This window comes from Emys orbicularis, chromosome 2 (assembly GCF_028017835.1).
Source record: "Emys orbicularis isolate rEmyOrb1 chromosome 2, rEmyOrb1.hap1, whole genome shotgun sequence".
NCBI lineage: Eukaryota > Metazoa > Chordata > Testudines > Emydidae > Emys > Emys orbicularis.
Window position 1 is genome coordinate 143,718,241 of NC_088684.1, and position 24,177 is coordinate 143,742,417.

The window sequence follows — 24,177 nt, forward strand, 5'->3', positions numbered from 1 at the left end:
AGGAGCTAGGTCACAGGTGTCTGGCTTCTCCAGTGGCTGGGTCTCTAGTGAGCTCTGGGGTTGGGCTTTTGTACTTCCTGTCCTGAGCCTTGACCTCTGGGGGGCGGGCGCAGGCTCCACTGGCTCCGCCCACTTTGGCAGACGGAGGGGTTCATCCCTCCCCGGGGCGGCAGGGACAGGGCCGGCTCCAGGCACCAGCTTAACAAGCAGGTGCTTGGGGCGGCCAAGGGAGAGGGGCAGCACCTGCGGCAATTCGGGGGCGGCAGGTCCCTCACTCCCTCTAGGAGCGAAGGACCTGCCGCTGAACTGCCGCCGCCGATCGCGGCTTTTTTTTTTCTCCAATTGCCGCTGCTGGTCGCGATCGCGGCTTTTTTTTTTTTTTTTTTTTTTTTTTTTGCTTGGGGCGGCAGAAATGCTGGAGCCGGCCCTGGGCGGGGAACCACACCTCCTCGCTACACATGGATTTATATAGAGGCAATATGATATTTTCTGTCCTAGTATCTATCCCTTTCTTAATGATTCCCAGCATTCTGTTCGCTTTTTTGACTGCCGCTGCACATGGAGTGAATGTTTTCAGAGAACTATCCACAATGACTCCAAGATCTCTTTGCATTCATCAGTATTGAATTTTATCTGCCATTTTGTTGCCCAGTCACCCAGTTTTGCCCCATGGCTGCCCCAAGGGGGCCAAATCCTGCCAAAAGTGAAGGGCTAAAGTCAGGCACCTAATTCACCTAAAGTCAAGCACCTGATTTCTCAGAGGTGCTGCACCCTCACAACTCCCCCAGAGTATCATTGGTCCCTGATCGACCATGGGACTGATTTTCAGGAGTGCTGCGCACCAACAACTCCGCTTAAGACCGCGGCATCTCCTGCTGGTCATCCAGGAATTAGCTCCTCAGCCTCGCAGAGCCCCCTGGTGGCCGCTGTCTCGCCTGCCTCAGGCCCCCGTGTCCCTCCCAGACCCCGGTGCCCTTTCCCTTGGGGTTCTGCCCCCCGCAGTACCCCCACACTCTGGGTCTCCCCTTCTAGGGGAACCCCAACCCCCTATACCCACCTTGCCTCAGTGGCTACTGCCAGTCGTCATCCAGCTCCCGCTCCCTGGGGCAAACTGCAGTCTGAAATGGCCACTCATCATTGGGAAGGGGATTGGACCAGCTGCCTCTGCCTATCCCCGGACTGCCCCTCTGCAGCCCCAGTACCACCTTCGGCCTTCAGCAAGGCCTCAGCCTGGGGAGTTGCCAGGCTGGAGCTCCCCAGCTCCTTTTGCCCTTCCGCAGCCCTGCTCTGCTTCCGGTACCCTGTGCTCCCAGGCAGCCAGGTCCTTCTCATTCCAGCCTTGGAGTGAGACTGACCCAGCTCCTCCCTTAGCCCTTAGATCAGGGCCGGCCACAGCTGTGGCCACCTCCCCAGTCAGCCTACCTTTCCCCCTAGGAGCGAGGTAACTGCCTCACTACAGGGGGTTAGCACTCAGGCCCTCTGCAAAGCAGGCCCCCGGTCTCTGATGGGAATTGACAGCCCTGGAGCCATTACAGCCTATCACATACATTCAAAGATGGCAAGCCTTTAAAATGATCAATAACATGGAAGTAGAGCCGAGCAAAAACAGGATTCGCGTCCCACGGGGAATTTGGACATTTTGAAATTTGTTTCAGTTCCGATTTGGAACAAAAACTCAAAATTTCTCAAGGAACAGAAATTCGGGAAAAAATAGGATTTGGAACCATTGAATCATTTTGTTTTCATACTATTGAAACGTTACAATTTCGTATAAAACATTATAAATGTAAGATCATAATAAATATGTGCTATATATGCTATGATAGTAAAATTCATATTTTAATATGGTAGAAAAGACAATAACATTAATCCAAACGATAACGTCGAAAGGAACTATTTTGACATTATCTAAACGAAGCGAGACAGTCAAAAGGATTCGCGTCCACGCTTTGCCATCAAAACTTCAGTTGAAATTCACACATGCGATGAAACTGCATTTTTCTGATGCAAAACTCTTCTGCTGAAATTTTTTTTGACCAGCGCTACAAGAAAGAAAGAAAGAAAGGAAGAAAAAGAAAAAGTGTAGACATACCTTGAGGATATGTCTATACACCAGCTAGGAGCCAATAGCTGAGAAGTTAGATATACACGGGCTAGCTCTGCTGTTGCTCGCCAAGCCATGTAGGATCCCCACCCCAATCATGAAGCCGCATCTCTCACATGCATCCAGACCATCTGCTCCCTGCCAGATGTTAGCACCAGGAGATTTTTCTCAGGGTCTCTGAAATCCTTTTGCTCCCTGAGCTCTGACCTCCCAGCTGGTGGTGGGAGGCGGAATCCCTCGAGAAGGCGCGTGACTCTGACATGTCCCTCATGCTGCCCAGAGTGTCTTAGCAGCAGGCTGACTGCCGGCGTTGGCCTCCTAGACAAATTCTACCAGGAGGTGGGCCAGGCTGGAGAAAAGAGTTCAGATCCAGCAGCCCAGTCCCACCTCCAACTCTGCCATTTTGTTTTCCCCACAAGGAAGTTGAGTCCTGTTGGAACTGTTTCCCCTCAGTCTCCTTCCCTTTGTGTTTCTAGCAGGTCCTGCCTGCACATGTCTCCCCTGCTAAAGCCCCCATCCAGATCCCTGAGCAGGACTTTGGATCAACCAGAGGAGAGGCGCCAGTCCCAGGTGTTATGCCTGCTAGGGTGGGACTTTGGGAGTCTAGCCAGTGCTGTGTGGACAAGATCAATAAATGTCACAGGGGTCTGTAGTCAATGGAAGATTCTCATTGGCTTTAGATCAGAACCTCACTGTTGGCTCTCAGGGCCTCACTTAAGGAGCTCTGGTCCCTTGCCTCCCAGCTGAGCACCAGGCAAGCCACAAAGGGAAAGAACAAAGCAGGGGAAGGTCCCCTTCACCATGGATCAGTGATCCAGACACAGACAGGGAACCATCCGATTCCAAGTTACTATCTACCCGGAGCCATAGATTGTGGCCTACCAAGCCACAATTCACAAGCACAACAATAGGAGATATAAAATCTCATGCTTCAGGGCATGAGCCAACATCTAACTAATAGGGGTCAGGAAGAATCTTCCCCGGGGGGCAGGTTGTCCCATCAGTGCAGGGGCTCTTGCACCTTCCACTGAAGCAGCTGGTGCTGGGCACTGTCAGAGACAGGACTAGCTGGATCTTTGGATCAAGCCATTCTGGCAAACCTATGTTCCTGCTTTCACCACTTCCCATCGCTGTGGCTGTTAGAGGTACTAAGTGACCCTGGATTTGATAGCAATGGTCTCAGATTTCCCTGGGGATTTGCATGAGATGCAATGGGGGCAGCATGTCAGGATTCAAACCACCACACCCCCGGCTGGGTGCTGCTGCAGCTGTGGTGCTCAGTGGGTTAAGCACACTGCAATATGTGCATTGAGATTAGCATCTGGCAAGCCCCAGGTGGCGATCCCTAGGGCTGGGCTCGCTCAGTGGGAAGGAACATTGGCCTGGAATCCTGAAGAAGGAACTGAAGTTTCCCCAGGCCCCATGGGTCTCAGCCTCCCCCTCCTTCCCCTGCCAGAGAACCATGGTGCCGGACACTCCCCAGTGCGACACGGCCACCCTGGAAACAGCCACGGGCATAAACCACAACTTCCTCTTATCCAGCTCTGGGTCCCCAGTGCCTGGGGTCACCCCAAGCCTTCCGCAAGGGAAGAGGATCCTGGGAGAAAGTAGAGATGCAGAGAGACTGTCTGCAGAGAGATCACCGCGGGGGTAAGAGGCCAGGGCCGATAGCAGCCACGTCCCTCACCCCCTCGGGTCACCTGGGTCACTTGTTTCTTTTCTCTGAAACCCCCTCCAGCTGATTAATATCACCCTGACCCAGAGGGCCCGGCCCCAAGCATCAGATCCCAGGGGCTGGATCCCTGGCCTGGGATGGGAGGCTGTGGGTCTCTAGGAGCCGAGTGCATGGTCCCGCGGGGAGAAGGAGAGACAAAGACATGTGGGGAGAGGGGGAAAGTGGGAGTCAAGAGACACCGATGAAGAGAGGGGGATGGAGAAGGGGAGAGGGAGGTGCAAATGGAGAGGGAACCGCAGACACTTAAATCTCCATCTCCCAGTCATCAGAGGCCTGGTTGTCGGGAAGCCCTTAATAATGTCTGCAAATAACAGTTGCATCCCGGCGCCAACGGCGAGAGGAGAGAGGCAGGGCCGCGCCGGTGATCGGAGGCTCGGCTAAGGTCTGTGGGAACCCGGCTCCGCATCGGGGAGGCGCCCCGCCTGCTCTGGAAAACGGAGCAAACCCTGCACAGCGTGTGGGAAGCTGCTGGAGGCTGGGAGCAGCAATTCCCAGGGTGCCTCCCTGCTGAAGGAGCGCTCTGCCTGCCAGGCTCCAGGAGTTAACTCCTCCTAGGAAAGCCTGCAGCCAGGACCGGCTCCCTAGAGGGGGCAATGGGATGGGTGTCAGTCTGCAGAGCTGTCAGTTGCGGAGTATCCTTTGGGTTGACTCCGTGACCTTCGCCCCTGTCCCGGCTGGGTCAGTTTTTGCTAGGTGGATAGCCAGGTGGAGTGGCCACTCCCTGACCTGAGTGGGCGGGGCCTTCAGTTGCTTCCCTGGGCTCCGCCCACTAATCCCAGTCATCCAACAGGCTGGCGTCTTTCCAAGCACTGAATTCTCCCAGGGCGATGTTGCGTGCCAGGGGATGGAGTTCACGTCCTCGTTAGAGCAAACTGGAAAGGGTTTCAAACGCAAGGGAACGCCTCCCGATGGCGCGGTGGCACCTTTGGAAATGAAATGGTCTGTTTCCGCTTCAACCGAGCAGGACCGAGAGGGCACATTTTTGGATTTTCCCACACTTTCCCCCTTTCGACCTCAGGGAAAGGAAAAATGAAAAAAACCCAGGCCCCACCGCAAGTAGCAAAAACTGGAAAATTTCAAACTGTACCAACGTGTTGCACATCATCCCAAAAGGCAGTTTTCATCTAAAAAAACTTTCGCCTTGTCCTGATGATGATGTATGTGCATGTGACAGGCTCTGGGCGAATTTGACCTCCAGTAAGGCCAACTCGATGGGCGGTCGGGAATTTGTGGACCTAACGGTTTTTCGTCCCCATCCCCCAGGAATAGCACACTGGTCACGGCTGGCTCCAGGCACCAGCGAAGGAAGCAGGTGCTTGGGGCGGCCAATGGGAAGGGGCGGCACGTCCGGGTCTTCGGCGGCAATTCAGCAGCGGGTCCCTCAATCCCTCTCGGAGCGAAGGACTCGCCGCCGAATTGCCACCGAAGAATGAAGCGGCGCGGTAGAGCTGCCGCCGATCGCGGCTTTATCTCTTTTTTTTTTTTTGCTTCGCCGCTTGGGGCGGCAAAAAAGCTGGAGTCGGCCCTGACACTGGTCATGGCATTCAGGTGGGAAGGGGGTAGGCCCTGAGGTGAGCCCCTTGCTCCCAAACTATTTGGGCTGCGAATCTCTCCCTTTTGGAGCTGGTCCTCTTTGTATAAATAATGACATAGTCATTGGGGCAGAGAGAAACTGAGTCCATAGCCCAGTGGTTAGGGCAGGAACCCAGTGGGAGTCCCAGGTTCAAGTCCCTGCCCTGTACCTGGCTATTCTGGGATGGGTCTCGCTCTCCTGCCCAGATCTAGTTATTACATGACAACCATAGCGCAAGCCCTGACGGCATGTCATGACCACAACATGCCGAGGCCATGCACCGAGTGAAGCTCCATCGATTTTACTTGAGTTAATCCTAATTTGCAATTTAAGTTAGAGGAAAATCAGGCCCACGCTAAACAAGACTCGAGGACCCAGGAGAAGAGTTCAAGCCAGGGACAGTGTGACGGCCAAAGAGAAGGGAGGGCTGGCAGCAGGCGAGCCAGAGGGCTCGTGATGGACGAAGTCAGGAGCCTGTGGCAGGCAGGAGCGGGCAGCCGAGGGTGCTCGGTGGATGAGGACCAGGGACTGTTCAACAGCTGGGTGATAGAAGGTGCGAGAGGCATCCGGAGCAGGACGGGAGGCACAGTGACGGCCTTACAGGCCCACTCATTGTCTGTTACCTTGTCAGCAAGGACGTCTTCTCAGCGGCTGGGAGCGCGGAAGACAGATACGCGCTCGCTCTGCTCAACCTAGCACCGTGAAAATGGTGTGGCTGCAGCCGCCTGGGCAGTGGTGTGGGCTAGCCACCCCAGTACAAACCGCGTGACCGCCTGCGTACGGACTTAGAGAACTAGCCCATGCCAGCACGGCAATGCTGCTAGCACGGCTCTGTCTCCCTGTGCCGGGAAGCACGCTCCCAACTGTTGTTAGACATACCCTGTGTCCCACCACCATAAAACACAATATGGCCACATTCAGAACCGGACCAGCAATGACTTCAGCAGCAAAGGGGCATGCACGGGACATAGGGATGGGAGGGAGTGTCGGCTAATGCATAGGGACTTAGGGCATCAGATTTGTTCCAGTCTGTGCCACTGATTTAGGGCAAATCTCCATCTCTCTGTGCTGGCATTTCCCCGCCATCCAGTTTAGACTGGAAGCTCTTCCGGGCAAGGGCTGTCTTCCAGTCTGTGTGAACACAGCACATAGAGGGGCTAACCCGGTTGGAGCCTCTGTGTCCTACTACAACTAGGTCAGGCGTACGTGGCATTAGGTAGTCTATGGGTCTGTGTGCAGGACCAGGGGCTGATACTGTACATGGGCCAGGTGGCGCCTTGGAGCGGATTATTTTTTGTTTATTTTTTATTTTTTCCATGCGATTCCATAAATAACTTTATCTTGACCTTCCAAAAAAACATTTTGTTCTATTCCTCGCCGTGAACATTCTTCTCATCCGGCCCTGCCGCCCGCTTCCCATGTTGGGTCACAGAGTCGTTTATCAAGCAGCCAAAATGTGTTGGCGGAGCTTTCAATAAATAAACCAGCCCCGGGAAAAAGCTCACGCGCGTGGTGCTCGGGGGGAAGGCTTGGGGTTTATAGCCCATCACGGACCTGGAGCCTCCGAATCATTTACGGTGGGAACTCAGGAGCATTTCTAGACTGTATGTAGCTGGATTAGTAACAGAGTCGGTCCACTAGAGATGTAGTTTGAGTTAATTTGACTTCTACCTTTATTTAAAAAAAGAACCCAGGGTTGCTGTTTGACACCCCTGTCCCTTGGCTGATTTCAATGGAGGAGCTTTAGATTTGCAGGTGTGTTAGGGGCACAGGGGAGAGTTTGGGGTCACCCTTAGGAGCGCAGGAAAATGGGGCCCTCAGAGGAGACCCCCACAAGAGAGATCCAAGCCCAGCTCTGGCGAAGAGGTTCGCTTGGCCTCCTGCTCCAGTCCTGCGGCCCCAAGGGTAGGGTTTGCTGGAGAGTTGTTTCCTTCCCAGCTCCAGCTGCCAGAGCAGAGAGAATGAGTCATCAGCTTTGCCCGGCGACTCCAGAACGCACTGCTCGGGCCCTGGTGATTAGCACTGAATCTCCCTGGTGCCAGCACAGACCACATGACCACAGAGCCCCTCTCCCATCTGGGATCTAGCCAGCCCCTCTCCTGCCAAGCCTGGGGAAAGCGTGTGAACTCCCCAGCGCTGGCAAGCGTGGTGGGGAGCTAGAACCCCCGCCAGTACCTTGTGTAGCCCTATCACCGAGCCCCCTATTGATCGCCCTAGATGGCACTGCTGCAAAGGGCAGAGTCCTGGCAGCCCATGAAGCCCCTGCCACGTCCCTCAAGCTGACCTAGGCTTGAATGCCCCAGCTGAGAGGGTGAAGTCAATGGCAAAACAGGGTCAGGATTTCACCCCCTTAATTGCACATTCTTAAAGGGCTTAAAAAACCATGTCTGGTTTTGAGGGGCAGCCTAGAACTGTGCCCAGGGTTGGCAGCCAGGACTCCTGGGTTCTGTTCTAAAATATCTGCTCTAGTTCAATCACAAGTCATGTGGCATGATACAGGCACCCCTGGGCGAGAGCCTCTGGCCTGGGTTATGCAGGAGATCAGAGTGGCTGATCATAATCGTCCCTCCTCCTGGCCTTAACATCTATGAATCTATCCCCAGCTCTGCCGCTGACTCACTGGGTGACCATGGGCAAGTCACACGGTCTCTTTGTGCCTCAGTTTCCCCAGCTGCAGAATGGGGCTCCTGATACCTAATTACGCCCCATGCCTCGTCTCGAGGTTATTGATACACAGTCAATGGCTGGAGAGTGCTAAGCGTTATTATGGCCCTCAGACAGTACACACACTCGCTTATTACAAAATATCTTTTATTGTTAAAATATCTCAAGACTTTTCATCAACATCATTCCACACACACTACAGCGGGAAAAAACACAACTCCTGCCATTCACGGGGATATGGTTACGGGGCACAGAGACTCACAGCAGCTCCAAAGAGAGCCCGTGCCCATCATAACCCACCCCATGTTGCAATGCCACATGCAGCCAGAGGCAAAACACAGGCAGCCCAAGTGGCATGCGTCATCCCACCGCCCCTGCAGGTGACAGGTTCGGAGACAGCAAACCTACTCCTCACTTCCACTGGATGTTATAGGTTCTCCTCCACTCTCTTTCGTGTACAGGGTCAGGGGCAAAAATCCACCCCCGCTATTTTTCATCTCTCCATAGACTGCTTGGAAAGGGAGGGGGAGGGGGGAACGCTGCATTTCAATGCGGAGTCCATAAGTGGTAACAAGATACTTTAAAATCAGCACTGGCTAATTGTAATTTCAATAACCAATTGGAGCCAGAATGGTCCACACTGAAAGAGCACAGGACTGGCAGTCAGGACGCCTGGGTTCTTTTCTCATCTCTGACACCCACTTGATGTCTGAACCATAGGCAAGTTACTTCCTCCCCTGAGAATCAGTTTTGCCCCCTGTAAAATGAGGATCATTGTTACTCACTCAGGCTTGTAAAGTGCTTAGAGTTCTACGGATTTAAAAAGCTCCGTGCAAGTGTCAACGCTTACTGGTTCTGGATCCCACTTTTGCAGAGTTCCAGGCAGCTGACTCTGTACCCAGAGTTTGTATGGGTGACATAGAGACCCGGGAAAGGAGATCCCATCCCTGCTGTGAGGGGGTGGTATGATCTTATTAAACACGGGTCTAAGGGGAAAATGACACAAAGCTCCCACAATGGCCAAGGACTGAGAACCAGAAAGATGTCTCCTGCTCACAGCTCCCATTCTGATGTGCAAAATTAGGCTGTTGTGTCATTTTTAAAAGAACGATTCAGGCTTAGAAACACCGTATCAAAGCTACTAACACATCCTTGATTAACCACCTTCTCTTTCCCACTTGCATTCATACCATAGATGCTTTGATTGAATGTTTTTGTTCCTTGCAAACAGATACTATTTGCTTTGGAGAGCTCAGTATGCGTTTGGGGGAAGTGGGGAAGAGACAAACATCGGAGAGACAAACTGCTGAAGGAGCTACAGATCCTAGAGGTAATGACAGAAGCTATCAAGCAAATTAGAGTCCTAGAAGACTCGGCATCCTGGAGAATGGGGCCAGATTCTGTCTGTTTCCAGGATCTGTGAGCGACTTTGACCACATGCTTTGTTCTGAATTCCGTAGAAAGGTGACGGACTGGGGTAGATACAGAGAAGGGGGGTGTACGTTGTACGGGCTGAGCAAAAAGAAAGGAGGAAAAAAGAAAGAATTCTTTTCATAAAAAAAAAAAAGGAACCAAGGAAGGAAAATCCTCACGCCCAAACTCTCCTCTCGGTCCCAAGTGCGTCAATCCTAAAAAAACCCTTGTGTCCATACCAGCTTGTCCCTCCCCAAGTTCCCCCCCTTGCTAGCAGCTCCACTAGTGGGAGCCCTGGCATAGACACTGCACCTGCCACCACTGGCCTTTTAACCCCATGCTCACAGGAGGACATGCTGACATGGTGTTAAAAGCACAGGCTGTCACGGGAGCCTTGTCCACACTAGGGCCCCCACACTGGGAACTGTCACCCAGAAATCCTATGGCATGGGTTCTCAATCTGGGGTTGACAACCACCCCACCATCCCCATGCTGCTAAATGGGAGAGACATGTCTGAGCTAGATCCCAGCTCTATTGGAGAAGGGTTCCATGGGGGGTCTGAGTATGAAGGACTCGGTGAACCCTGGCCCTGTGATTTAGCGAGAATTACCCCAGTGAAGCCGAGAGCAGAATCTGGCCCACACAGACTGAAACCTTTACTGCATTAAACCTCCATAATCACATGAGCTCTGTACATGTTTGCGACCCACCACACAGCTGGCATAAAAGGACACAATGCAGCTGTGACCAGCATCAAATTTGGCCCTTGCCTTCCTAAGCAGAGAGAAAGTGTGGCCCGGGGCAGATTTCTTTCTGAGTCTCACCACACCAACCTCCAATGGGAGACAGAAAAAAGGAAGAGAGACTGGCAGGAGACTCTCTTGTGGTTACCTGGAAGGCAGGTCACACACACTCTCCTGCAGAGTTGGTGGGAAGAGAGTTTTTCTCATCCCACCCATATGAATGGCATGCACATTAAAGGCTCCCCAGCTTGGTAGAAAATACATTGGCAAACGGCCCGGGGTTTTAACTCGTTTGCAGGAAATATAAAAAGGCTGATCCAAAACAGTCTTTAAAACAGTCTTTTGTATCCACTGCCCATCCCCACTCTTTGCAAACACAAAAGCCGATGAATAAATAGACGTGTTTTAAATAGCGTCGGTGGAATGTTGCCATTATTCCCCCCCCACCCTCACCCCCACACCTCAACCTACAGTCTCCCACCTCCCCTCTGCTCTCTCACCAGGCAGTCTGAGTCCCCTGCCTGCAGAGGATCTTGCGGAAGGCCTTGCGGAAGTCCTGGTTGAAGATGGTGTAGATCACAGGGTTCAAGGAGCTGTTGCAGTAGCCAATCCAGAAGAAGAACTGGAACACGCTGTTGGGGACCTTGCAGAGTTCTGGGCAGATGGCCCCCAGGCTATAGAGAAAGAAGAAAGGGAACCAGCAGAGGACAAAGACCCCGATTACCACGGCTAGGACGAAGGTGAACCTCTTCTCCCGGTTGAGGTGGGTCTTCCTCTTCCAAGGGTTGGCACTCAGGGTCTTCACCCTCCTCACCAGCAGCACCTCCCCCTTGGCAGTGGCCAGGGTCTCCATGCCCTTGACAGAGCTCTGGGGGTGCCCGTTGCGCTGCTTGAGGCTGCAGTGTGGGGAGCGCTCCAGCGGGCTGGAGCCAGAAGACTCTTTCTTCTCCGATTGGGGCTGGCAAGGGTTAGTGGCAGATGGCGGCAGCTGCTGCTGCTCCTCCTCCAGGCTCAGGAGAGACGTCCTGTGGGCAGGGAGCGTAGGGGTTGCCGGCTGGTCACTATCCTCATTGGGCACCTGATGCCCATTGGGTTCCCTTGCACCCAGCTGCTGGGGAGAGGTCTCAGAGGTCGGGCCAGTGATTTTCTTAGATGTCCCCTTCTTCTCAGCCTTGGACTTCTTGCCCCTGGAGCCTTGCCGGGTCCGGTGCTTGGCTATAAAGTAAATCCGCAGGTAGACCAGGATCATGATGATGCAGGGGGCAAAGAAGGAGCCGATGCTGGAGGAGAGGATGTACCACGCCTCCTCGTTGAGTTTGCACTGTGGCCTGCCATCCTGGCTGTCCTTCTTGTTCCCCTTGTAGATGAGGGGGGGCAGGGAGATGAAGGCCGCGATCATCCACACGATGAGGATGATGCCCTTGATCCTCTTGGGGGTCCTCTTGGAGTTGTACTCGATGGCCTGGCTGACGGACCAGTACCGGTCCAGGCTGATGGCGCAGAGATGCACGATGGAGGAGGTGCAGAAGAGAACGTCCAAGGCCAGGTAGATCTCGCACCAGGTCTTCCGGAAGTGCCAGTAGCCCATCAGCTCATTGGCGAGGGAAAAGGGGATTATGAGGGTGGCCACCAGGATGTCGGCCGCTGCCAGGGACACCAGGAAGAGGTTCTGGGGGGCCTTGAGGGACCGGCTGGTGAGCACGGCGATGATCACCAGCACGTTGCCGAAGATGGTGAAGAGGATGAGGAAGGTGATGATGGCAGCGATGGCCGCGGTGGCTTGGACCGAGTAGCCCTCGGGGCTGTCCATGGCTTGGGGCCCCCCCAAATGAGGCTGCGGGGGGGGCTTCTAAAGAGCAAATCCGGGAGGGGTGGGGAGCGCCCCGCTCGCCCCGCGCTCCGGGCTCGGTTGCAGCCTCGGCTCCCCGCGCTCAGAAGCCCCCATCGGGGCCGGGGCGCATCAGCGGGGGAGCCCCCAGGCTGCGCGCTCCCTCGCCGGCTGCGCTTCCCGGCGCGCAAGAAGTTTGCCCAAGTCTCGCCCGCCGGCCCCTGCGCCTGCCCGGGCTGCGGGACAAGTCGGCAGCCGCCTCCGCCGCTTTTGAAGGCAGCCGCGGCAGGGGCTGTGTGGTCGTTCCCCCATCCCCGGCGTGTGATGTCAGGCAGCTCCGCGCCATCCCCTTGGCAGGCACCGGCAGCGGGGCGAGGAGGGAGGAGACAAGGGCTGGGGCGGGGAGAAGGCGGGGGGAGGAGGGAAGCAGCCGCCGCTTTGCAGAGCAGCCGGAGCCACACACCTCTCTGCAAGTCGGTGCCCCGGGGACTCGGCCTCCCCCAGCCCCCTGGCTGCTCCACAAGGGGCTGGGGGGGGGGGGATCCTCCCGTTTCCACGCATGGCCCGGCACAAGTCCCCGTTTAGCCCACACTAGGGCTCAGGCTCAGAGACCTGGGGGTCGGGGCAGGGAAAAAGGGGCCCTGCTGCAAAGTTTGAGGACAACCCGGCCAAGCGTTTTTGAGCCATATGAGTGGTAAAGCCACCACCCTGGTTGGACCCCCAGGGACTTTCCTCTGCCTCAGCTTCCCCTTGAAACTCACTGGCCTTGGAAAGGAAGGTGCCAACCGGGCTGGCAGGATAGTAAAGGCTGCAAGGAAGCAAAGCGGTAGTAGCCATGTGCACTGTGGCCATAGCTCGGTCATGGGAGGCCTGGGTCTGTTCCCAGCCCTGCCCTGTGAGCTGGGACAAGACACCGGCTCTGTTTCCCATGCCCCGCCCTTGTCTATTTAGTGTGAGCATCTCTCTCACTGTGTCTGTGCAGCGCCTGGCACAATGCAGCTCTGACCACATCCAAGCCCTACAGGCGCTCCTGGGAGACAAACCCTAGAACTGATCGGCCCTGCTGGAACCAATCCAGTTTCCACCCATTTCAGTGGACGGCAAGGTCCCAATCCTGCACATGCTGATGGGAGATGTTTGCCACTGAGCTCAGTGGGACCAGGACTGGGCACTATGCAGGGTGTGCATGATCCTGGGGTGTTCTGATGGCTGGCTGCACTTTCGAAAGAACAGAGCCGTCACTGAGTCTACCTTTAGCTCCAGAGGGAGAGTCCGGTGTTTTAAAGGATCCTGGTACCAGTGCTGGCTTTGCAGATGTTGGCTGTTTTACTGTGGGGTCAGCATGTCCCTCGTTAAGGTTGCAAACACGGACTGTTACCAGGCTGATTCAACCCCCCCTGCCCTTGTAGCTCAAGAACAAAAAAACCAAACTCTTGCTGCTTTCACATTTAAAATCAAGGGCCAGAGTCTTCGAGGCCCCTGCTCTACTAAGTGGCATGAGAAAACAGAAAGCAGCTGCAGCTCCTCAGCTGTGGTTTCCCTCCCAAGCTGGCGAAGAGCCAACAGAGCCACCTTTAAAGCTACCCTGTCCCCAGGCAGCCCCTAGCATAGGGACCCATGAGGGGCACGCTGCACTCTAGCAATCTCTAGCAGCTCTTTGGTTACCCTAAACGATGTCAGTGCCAGGACTGGGTTAGAACCAGCTCTGCTTTGCCTGCACTTGGCAGCTGCCCCCAGCCCCAGTTCTCACGGTGAATGGAAACATTTCCCCGATGCCGTGACTGAATTAAGTACTTTTTGAGAGTAAACATCTTTACGACGGCTCCTTCTCAAAACGCTAGCCAAGCATCCCATATTTCCTGTGGCCCCTCCCTTTGCCAATGAAATCACATTACCCCACCCCTTCGGAAGCCCCCCCCCCGTCACTTTTTGACATTGGCGCCCGCAAGAGGCATCGCTTAAGGGCAGGAATAGGACAGCGTTACAGAAACTGCCTTGATCGGAGAGCCAGACACAATTCTCTCTCTGTGATGCTGATGGAGAGTGAGAGCCCAGTGGCAGGGATTATTTCAAACCCCAGGATCTGGCAAAATGTCCCTTCCCCCTCCTATCTAACACACCCCCCCCATATCCTAGTATCCGAGCACCTCCAAATTAGCGGGTAAATGTCTTTATCCTCACACATCCCTGTGCTCTGATCCCCATTGTACAGACAGGGAACTGAGACCCAGAGTGGCTAAGGGACATGCCCAGGGATGCTTGCAGCAGAGCTGAGAATTGAATGCAGGCCTCCCAGGGTACAGGCTGGTGCCTTAAGCCCGGACCATTCGTCCTCTTCTGTGAGATGAACTGTTTTAAGGGCATCTTCACTTGTGCACAATGGGCCAGCTCCTCCGCTGGTGTACATGGGTGTCACTCCAGTGAAGTACTCAGCACATGGGTAATTCACCACTTGAGCAATTTACCCAGGGTGATTCTCCATCACTGGCAGCATTTCAATCAAGATGGGGTGTTTTTCTCAAAGTTCCGCTCTAGTTCAAACAGGAATTAATTCAGGGAAGTCTCCTGGACTCTGCTATGCAGGAGGTCAGACTAGATGGTCAGAGTATTGCATCCAGTTTTGGGCCCCCCACTACAGAAGGGATGTGGACAAATTGGAGAGTGTCCAGCGGAGGGCAACGAAAATGATCAGGGGGCTGGGGCCCATGACTGACAAGGAGAGGCTGAGGGAACTGGGCTTATTTAGTCTGAAGAAGAGAAGAGTGAGGGGGGATTTGATAGCAGCCTTCAACTACCTGAAGGGGGGTTCCAAAGAGGATGGAGCTCGGCTGTTCTCAGTGGTGGCAGATGACAGAACAAGGAGCAATGGTCTCAAGTTGCAGTGGGGGAGGTCTAGGTTGGATATTAGGAAAAACTTTTTCACTAGGAGGGTGGTGAAGCACTGGAATGGGTTACCTAGGGAGGTGGTGGAATCTCCGTCCTTAGAGGTTTTGGAGGCCCGGCTTGACAAAGCTCTGGCTGGGATGATTTAGTTGGGGATTGGTCCTGCTTTGAGCAGGAGGTTGGACTAGATGACCTCCTGAGGTCTCTTCCAACCCTAATCTTCTATGAATCTATGAATGGTCCGTTCTGGCCTTGGAACCTATGAAACTGGGCGGGGGGGGGGAGGAGTTGTCATGGTATATTTCACAGGAAGCCCCATATTAAAGTATTGACTGCGCATCACCACTACCTATTAATGCAAGAGCCCACTACGGTCTTTCAAAGCCAAGGACAATTAGATACCAATTTGCTTCCCGGACAAGGTGAAATTCTCCGTTGGGCAGTGGGACCAGCACATGGCCCATGTGTGGCTTAGGTCGGTTAAACAGTATTTAAGTAGTTCATGGCCTTGTACTGGGTCTCTGCACTGGGACGTCACAGGGACGGTCTGTGACCACTGTAGCAGGAATTGAACTGAACCTATAAAGATCTTTTCAGTGTTTTATTCCCATTTTTTCCTGAGAGAATTCACTCCGATTTTAAAAGCCGATGTGATCCTCCAGGCTGTCCCCTGGGATAAGGGAGGTTTGGTAGAACATCAGGAATCCAGGCTTGCCCCCTACGTCTCTTTCCCAGCTGCCACATGGCACTAGACAGCTCTTAGACCAGCTGTTTGGTCTAGACACCTTTCCACTCTCAGGCTGGGCTTTGCCTGCCGCCCTGACACAGTTCATTCATCACAGGCTTCCAGCACTTTAGTCAGAGGTTAATTCCCTCCCCCCCTCCCCTTTGGCCCTTTCTTATGGCCCTTTCCAGCTCAGCGTGGAGCAGCTTCCTGAAAGCCTCGCCCAGCGCCTTTCCTTGCAATGCCTCTGGACACAGAAAGTTAAAGGAGCAATCTGTGTGAGCTGGAGCTGCGGGAAGAGCTGGGGCAGGAGCGCCCTCTGCCGCACCAGGAGTTGCTTAGAGCTCTCCAGGAATGGATCCTTTTCACAGGGCCCTTGGTGCAGCCAGTGGAAGAGAGATGGAGGACTTTCTTGCAGCCCCCTGGGTTGCAGTGACACCAGGGCTGGGAGCAGGGCAGGGTGCTATTCACTGCGGGGGGGAAGTCCCTGTGTGACCATTCTAAGCTGTAGATGCACCTGCTTAAACGTCTCCATGCCTCCAAAAAGTGGAGTCTAGAGAAAACAAGGCACAAACCAAGAACTTCATACCCAGGAGCTGCTCCCAAAGCAGGTAGGGATACTTCCTTATCCCCCTGCCTTCCACGGGCAGCTCCTTCCCTGCCGCCAGCACCAGTCCCCTTCCCGATCATGAGCAGGGCTCTGTCCCCAGTAATCTGATCAATGTAGCCCTGGTCAACAGTCTCATCTCAGCCACTCCATCAGCGGTAGCCTGTATTCTGCCCTCCTCCCCTTTGGCTCAGCAGAGCTACATTAGCACCATGGCTTGATCCCCGAGGGCTTTCAAACTGTGGGGTGCCGCAGGAGGTTATCGGGGGGCGCACGAGGACCTGATGTGAAGTCAGACAGTCCCACGTCCTTGGTACTTGCCGAGGAGCAGGAGGCAGCCGGTGCACAAGGGGAAGGATTGGAGAGTGAGCCCACCTCTGTAGGACCCATTGCTACCCTGCACATGCCCCCAATGCTGGGCTGGTGACAACAGGCAGCAGTGGTGGGTGGGCAGCTGCAACATGGAGGAAGCAGCTGAAGCCACCAGATGGAGTCAGCAGGTGGAGCCTGGTAGGGATCATGGCCTGAGGGAGCAGCAGGCTACGAGAGAGAGCAAGGGGGCTGGGCAGAGCCGAGTAGGGGTCTTGGGGGCAGGGCTTGGCTGGGAAGGAGAGGGGAGAAAAAGGTGGGCGTGCATGGGACATGGAACTACAAAGGGGGCTGCCCAGTGAAAAGCTCTGGGAATCTCTGCCTAGTGGGAACCCTACGTGGCCTGTGCCCCCTATGCCAGACCTATCCCCGGTGCTGATGTGGCTGGGTGGGTGACAAGGGGCATGATGACCAGTTCCTAGGGTGGGGGGGGGGAAGCTACCCATGTTACTGAACACCATAGAGCCCCCTGCAACCCTATCTCCAGCACTCATCCCCTCTCCCTACTTCATACCCATCTCACTTGGCACCCGGCAACCTTGTTGGCTCCAGGAAAAGGATGGAGAAGGACCAGCCTTCACCAAGACCTTAAGACTCCTGGCCAGTCTCCTCTCTACACCAGGGTTCATCCTACTTTCTCCCGCCGTGGACAGCCTGAGATGCTCCATGACTCCTCCCCTAGAAGAGCAGATGTGTCCCAGGACCTGCCCAAGCAGCTCCGGCTCTGGTTTCCCCATCAGAGGAGCCCTGTGCCCTGCCCTTCTCTAGCCACTAAGGAGGACAGGGGTGGGTGTTTGGAGGATGGGCCAGGCTGATCTGGACTGCTCTCCTGTAACGGGGAGGAAGGAGGGCCCCTAAGCAACCTGGCGTCATTCACAGAATTGGCATCCCTAAAGCCCTGCCCAGCTCTGCTCCTGCCTACAGCTCATCTGGAGCCCTCGCACCCACCCTGCTCTGCCAATCCAGCTCATCTGCTCCTACAGGCAGCCGTGTCTCCTTTGCCTCACCCCAGACGCCTGGAATAGTGTTTCTGTCCCAAACCCCCTGTCATGGATTCCAAAGTCAGACAGGTCCATTGTGATCATCTAGTCTGATCTGTATCACACAGGCCAGAGAAGCCCCACCAATAATTCCTAGAGCAGATCTGTTAGAAAGACATCCAGTCTTGCTTGTAAAAAGTGCCAGTGATGAAGAATCCACTGTGACCCTCGGCAAATTGTTCCTATGGTTAATTACTCTCACCGCTAAAAGTTTACACCTTATTTCCAGTCCGAGTTTGTCTAGCTTCAACTTCCAGCTACTGGATCATGTTAGACCTTCCTCTGCTAGATTGAAAAGCCCAGTATTAAATATTTGTTCCCCATGATAGACTGTGACCAAGTCGCCCCTTAATCTTCTCTTTGTTAAGTTAAATAGATTCAAAGCGCTCAATCGATCACTATTAAGCATGTCTCCACCTTTGCCCCTGACCTCTTCAGGGCAAGCAACATGGTCATCATTTTCAAAGCCAGATACTAAACATGAGGCTTCTGAATCCATATTTAGATTTGGATCTATCTCTGGACTCTGATCTATCAGCAACTCATGTCCCCACCTGTAAAATGTGGATACATAATTCTTCCTTTCTCCCACGCTTTGTCTTTCTCGTCTGCCTAGGCTCAGAGGACCTGGAACTCCAACACTAAAAGCACAAACCTCTAAAACTTAAGCTAAAGAAATAGAGCTGTAAGATTTTTGTCAAAACAGCTTTCTATTGGAAAATGCCATTTTGATTCAACCAATTTTTTTCATGGAATCATGTCAATTTTGACAAAATTTCATTTACAAAAATTGGAAAAAATGTTTTGAAAAATGTCTAAACATCCCATTTTGACAACAACAAGTTGCGAGTTTTCATACCAAAATGACTTCTTGTTTTGAAATTCTCTATTTTATGTACAATTTTTTTTTAAGTTAAAAAGGGTGAACATTCAAAATGCTGCATTTTGATTTATCACCACCAAAATGTTTCAGCAGACCCAAAATGATGCTCTTTTCAGGATTTCGTCCCCCCACCAAATTTCAACATTTTGCCTTTTCATCCCAATTGAGGATGATTTTTTTTTTTTTTTTTTTTTGGTCAAAACCTCAGATTTTTTGTGGGATGGAAAATCCCATTTTTCTGACCAGCTCTGTAAAGTCATAACTCCTCTAGCAGGTAGCTATAGTAGACTCTTATCCTCTGTGGATCAGCCACTATAAGGGGACGGGTCACATGTACTTGAGAAGACAGATGGTGTTGCTATTAAGGAGATCTGAATTCTACTCCCAGATGGATATGAGGAAACACTATTCCACTAGGAGGGTGGTGAAGCACTGGAATGGGTTCCCCTAGGAAGGTGGTGGAATCTCCATCCTTAGAGGTTTTTAAGGCCCGGCTTGACAAAGCCCTAGCTGAGATGATTTAGTTGGTGTTGGTCCTGCTTTGAGCAGGCGGTTGGACTAGATGACCTCGTGAGGTCTCCTCCAGCCCTAATATTCTATGGTTTTATGTGCCACAGGCCTGAATCCTCAAGTGAAGTCAGTGAAAGTTAGGAGCCTAAGTACCTTTGAGGGTCTAGACCTCATCTATAAGACAGAGATAATGATACCTCCCATTCACTGCTCCTTCCTTTATCTTGTCCCTGCTTGTTGGGGCAGGGCAGGGACTGTCTCTTCCTATATGTTGGCACAGCAACTAGCACAAGAGGGCCCCAATCTCAGTTGATACTTCTAGGCACCATGGAAACAAAAATAATAGGGATGCATCTGTTTTTTGTCGGGTAAGTGCCCTGCATTGCTCTGGGGCTGTATCAGAGCAGTGGGTGGCCTCCTGCTTGAGGGATGGAGTCTATGCCAGATATTCCTGTGCCGCTTCGTGTGGTGGTGAGCACCCAGGGGAAGGGAAGCTGCCTCTCATCTGGGATGGAAATTGCTCAAATTGTTCCTTTTTGGAGCGTTCCTCCTACTCCCCACCCCGTCACTCTTCCCTGCCAAGACTTCCTCGCCGGGGAGCCGCGGGAGAGGAGGTTTGTCTGGAGCATCTCCCCCCCACCCCCGTGCTTCGTGTTTCAGCGGGGCTTTTCGTTCCCGTTCGTTAAAAATCTCCCGCACTCAAATCGGCGCCACTTGACAACCCCAAGGAAGGCAATTACCCGTGGCTGATCTGAGCGTAAATAACTGCCTCCTCTGCCTCCCCCTGAAAAGAATCAGCCTCCCAAACAAAAACCAAACCGCTTCCCTGTGAGCTAAACGCCTTGTGGCTAGCAGGGCGAGAGGAGGCATAGCTGTGACCTGAGAGGGGAATCCAGTGCAGGTCAGTTCCCAGTCTCGCCCACCACAGCCGCCCAGGGTAGGGGAGAGGGTGTATATTTTCACTGTGCAGGGAGGAGCAGGATACGTCTGAATGCTGCTATTCTCATGTTCTTGTTACATCTCACACCTTTAATCGAGGGCAGCGAGTCAGTTGGGAGGGCGGGGGTGGCCTTTGCTGTCGGCTATAATCCAAATCAAGACAAGAGGTAAAACTTCCTAATTACTTAACGCCCAAGTCTCATTTGCAAAAGTGATTTAAGGCCCAGAACCTCAAGGGCAGGTATTTAGGTGCCTAACTCCCATGGCTTTCATGGGAGTTGGGCACCTAAATACCTTAGGCCCAGATGCTCATAGTCACTTAGCATCTGAGTCCCATTGGCTTTCAATGAGATTCATGCTCCCAGATCACTTAAGTGCTTTTGCAAAGTTTACCCCAGGCCTTGTCCAACCAAGGCCACCACATCTCATGCCTTCAGCTGTGCTCTGAGCGCCTCACTCCTGGTCATTCCCTTTGTCTCTTTAAACTTTAAACTTCCTCGGGCCATCCACCCCACTAACACGGACTCAGCTTCCGTCTCCCGTTTGTTACTTGCCACGCAGTTCCGACACACTCCAGCTACAGGGAAGCCTGCCCTGCCACATCCTCTTATTTCTATTACAGTAGCATCTGGAGTCTCCAGCTAAAATCAGGGCCCCATTATGCTGGGCACTACACATACACAGCAAGTAGTCCCTGCCCGGAAAAGCTTATGAGCTAAATAAACAAGACAGACAAAGGGTGGGAGGAGAAACTGAGGCATAGAAAGGGGAAGTGACTTGCCCAAGGTCACACAGCAGGTTGCTATCAGAGCTAGGAATCAAACTCTGGTCTCCTAATTCCCGGCGTAGTGCCTCCAATAGACTGTCTCGCTCTGTCCGCTTTCTCATAACCCTTTCTTCTGTTATGTGCAAGGTTCAGAACAGGCTCTCAGCAGCAAGGATCCCATCACTTGAAAGAGGGACTCGATCCTTTTATGGGATGTTAGTGCTGGTGGTTCAATAATGCTGAAGGCCAAGACCCAGTCTCTACAGGAGAGGGCAGCGAGCATATAAGCTACACACTGCCCTACAGAGCCGGCTTCACTGGTTCTGGTGGTGCTATCTGCCATACAAGTTTAGGCGTCACTCCATTTCCCATCACACAAGCATTGAGGCACAGAAGGCCATTTTTAAAAAAGTATCGAAAGGTTCCCAACAGCAGAATCCACCCTCTGCAAGATCAGCCGTGTAGAGCTGGACCCATTAGCCGTAGAGTTTAATATGGCTTACGCTGACTATCGCTTCAAATGGCCCTCGCTCACCACACATCCTGTGGACCATCCTTCCTTATGTAGCAGTTAGCAACGCAAACCCTAGCGACAGACCTACGATGCAACCCTGATCCTGGCAACCCCAGCCTGGCAAAATTCCACTGGCCCGCACCAAGTGGCGTTCACAGGTATAGGGAAAAATAAGGCTCCTTACCGGGTTAATGTCTGGCAGACAGAGAGCTCAGTTTTGCCAGGTTAGCTTCCCCTGGGCTACCACATGCCCAGCGAAGAGTTGTGAAGCCATAACCCTTAACAACATGCTTTCCCCAGACGATGGGTGTAGAAGGGACTTACCATAGCGAGCTCTCCCCGTCTAGCAGCCCTCCAGTGCTCTGCCTCTTTTTGCGAGCCAACTCTCCAGCCAGGTCACATTCAGTCCCACCCCTTCCGGGGTAACAGAGAGTCCAACAAACAAGTGTCCTGTGTCCTTATGTCAGGTCTTCAGTCCAGATTCCTGGGGACTGGCAGGGAAGCCCAGGCCCTCCCTCTCCTCTGGGTTCCAGCCCAAGGCTCTGTAGTGAGCCGGCAGGATCTGTCTATTCAGACCCACCTCCACTACCTCCTTGGGCTTCTTCCTACCACAGCCCCTTCGGGCCCACTCCATACCTGCATTCTTCTCAGGCTCCACAACCTCCACCTTCCCCGGCCGCTCTACATTCACCCTTCTGTCAGAGCCAGGACTCATGGGGCTCTCCTAGAATCAGAGAAATGTCGGGCTGGAAGGGACCTCAAGAGGTTACCAAGTCCAGGCCCCTGCGCTGAGGCAGGACCAAGTCAATTTAGACGAGTTTGCCCAACCTGGTCTTAAAACTCTCCCGTGACGGTGATGCCACAGCCTCCTCTCCTAGTTCAGAGTTTAACTACCCTTATAATTACAAAGTTTCTCCTAGTATCTAACCTAAATCTCCCTTGCTGCAGATTAAGCCCATTGCTTCTTGTCCTACCTTCGTGGACACAGCACAACTGATCTCTTTATAACAGTCCTTAACATATTCGAAGACTATCATCAGGTCCCGCCTCAGTCTGCTTTTCTCAAGACTAAACATGCCCAGATTTTTTAACCTTTCCTCAGAGGTCAGGTTTTCTCAACCCTTCATTATTTTTGTTGCTCTCCTCTGGCCTCTCCCCAATTTGTCCACATCTTTCCTAAATGGCGGTGCCCAGTATTGGACACATTACTCCAGCTGGGGCTGCACGAGTGCTGGGACAGTTACCTCCCATTTTACATAAAACACTCCTGGTTTACACCCCAGAATATTAGACTTTTTCACAACTGAATCACAGTGCTGATTCATAGTCAATTTGTGATCCTCAGTAGCCCCCAGCTCCTTTTCAGCTGTCCTGGTACCTAGCCAATTACTCCCCCTTCCTTTGGAATCCCCCAAATGAAAATATAAACTTAAACCGACTTCTGCCCTGGCCGGGCTTGGCCTTTCTTCCCTCTTAAGTCTCCCCTGCTCCACTCCTCAACCAAACACCTCCCAGGGCTCTCCTCTGAAAGTCCAGACCCTACCCTCACCACTGGAGCTTGCTCCACCCCGTCGGCTGCTCTGTGTCTCTCCTGACCCTTCAGAGCTGATTCTCAGGAGAGGGTCCCAAGAAGTACGTTCCTCCTCTGCTGCCCAGAAGTCCTTCCCTGGCCCAGAGAGGAACTACACAGTTCTTTCCCTGCAGCCCCCTTGTCTCTGGGCTTCTCCCCTTCATAATCACCCCAGCTCCTTTCCTCCGGGGCTCCCTCTTTAATTGAGCCCGTCACAGCCTGTGGTAGCAAACAGAGCCTTAACTGAGAGCGCCAGCTCCCCTTAACCCTTTCAGTGCCAGTGTGGGATATACACTCCATTGCAGCAAGGTGCAGCTGTACGTCTGCTTGGGAGAGCATCCTTGGGAGAGGGAGGACTCCCAGGCCATCTGCGCTGCACGTTAAGGGACGTTTGAAGCCATGTTAGCCAAGGCAGCTCTCTAGTCTCCCCAGCTCAAGTGATCCCTGCCCTGCAGTCAAGAGCTCCAGTTTCTACTGGACTGGTGAGCGATACCCAAACCTGCAGCATACAGAACACTGACGCTCTGGGGTAGTGTAAGATTGTGTTTGCCGTGAGCGTTTGAATAGTCTGAGCCAGACACATTCCAGCCCCATAAACAACACCCTTCCGTCTTTCACACTGTTGTTCATTTGGTATGGCTCTCGTTTCACTGACAAGCCGCTCACTGACCCTTGTGCCTCCTGACTGCAGATAGGTGTATCCTGCAATCGCAGGGTGTGACTACATCTTGAGTAGACAAGCTGCGTTAGCTAGCTTGGGTCCTGGCGCAGGGCAGCTGCAGCAGTGCGTACTTCAGTGCGGGATATGCAAGAGCAGCTGGTGCCTTGGGTAATTACTCCTGGCGCTGGCCCCCACTGAAGCCGGCACTACCAAAGCATCACTGCTCTAGGATCCAAGCTAGCTCAGGTATACCTACACGACCTGCACTCCCCACCCTGGGATTGCAGTATAGACAGACGCAGGGCCAACACTGCTCCTTGCTTCTGGGTCAACGGTGCCCTCCACACTCACCGACAGGGGAAAAGGGAAGATTTAGACTGGCCCAGCTGTTGCTAGGCTCTCACAGAGTCCGGGCAGATCAGACTGGTGAAGAACTCGATTTCCCGCCAGTAAGTTTAATTCTTAAACCCTCATCAGCACAGGCGGTGAGTTATACGGGCCCATGGTGCACGTGCTCCACCAATATTCAGGAACGTGAGCCCGGCTCCGCCAATGTTTGGGCTAATGGGGGGGCCCCGCACTTCAGGGGGGGACGCGGGGTCCAGGGCGGCCTGGGGGGTTAGCAGGGGGCTTGGCACTGGCAGCTGCGA

At 53.4% G+C, this 24,177-nt stretch overlaps 1 protein-coding gene across 1 annotated transcript; it reads right to left on the reverse strand.

The window, feature by feature from the left end:
* Positions 1–10,729: 10,729 nt before the first annotated feature.
* ADRA2B (adrenoceptor alpha 2B) lies at positions 10,730–12,043 on the reverse strand. Its single transcript, XM_065399698.1, has one exon. The coding sequence runs from the start codon at positions 12,041–12,043 to the stop codon at positions 10,730–10,732; it is 1,314 nt and encodes a 437-aa protein (XP_065255770.1).
* Positions 12,044–24,177: the final 12,134 nt, after the last annotated feature.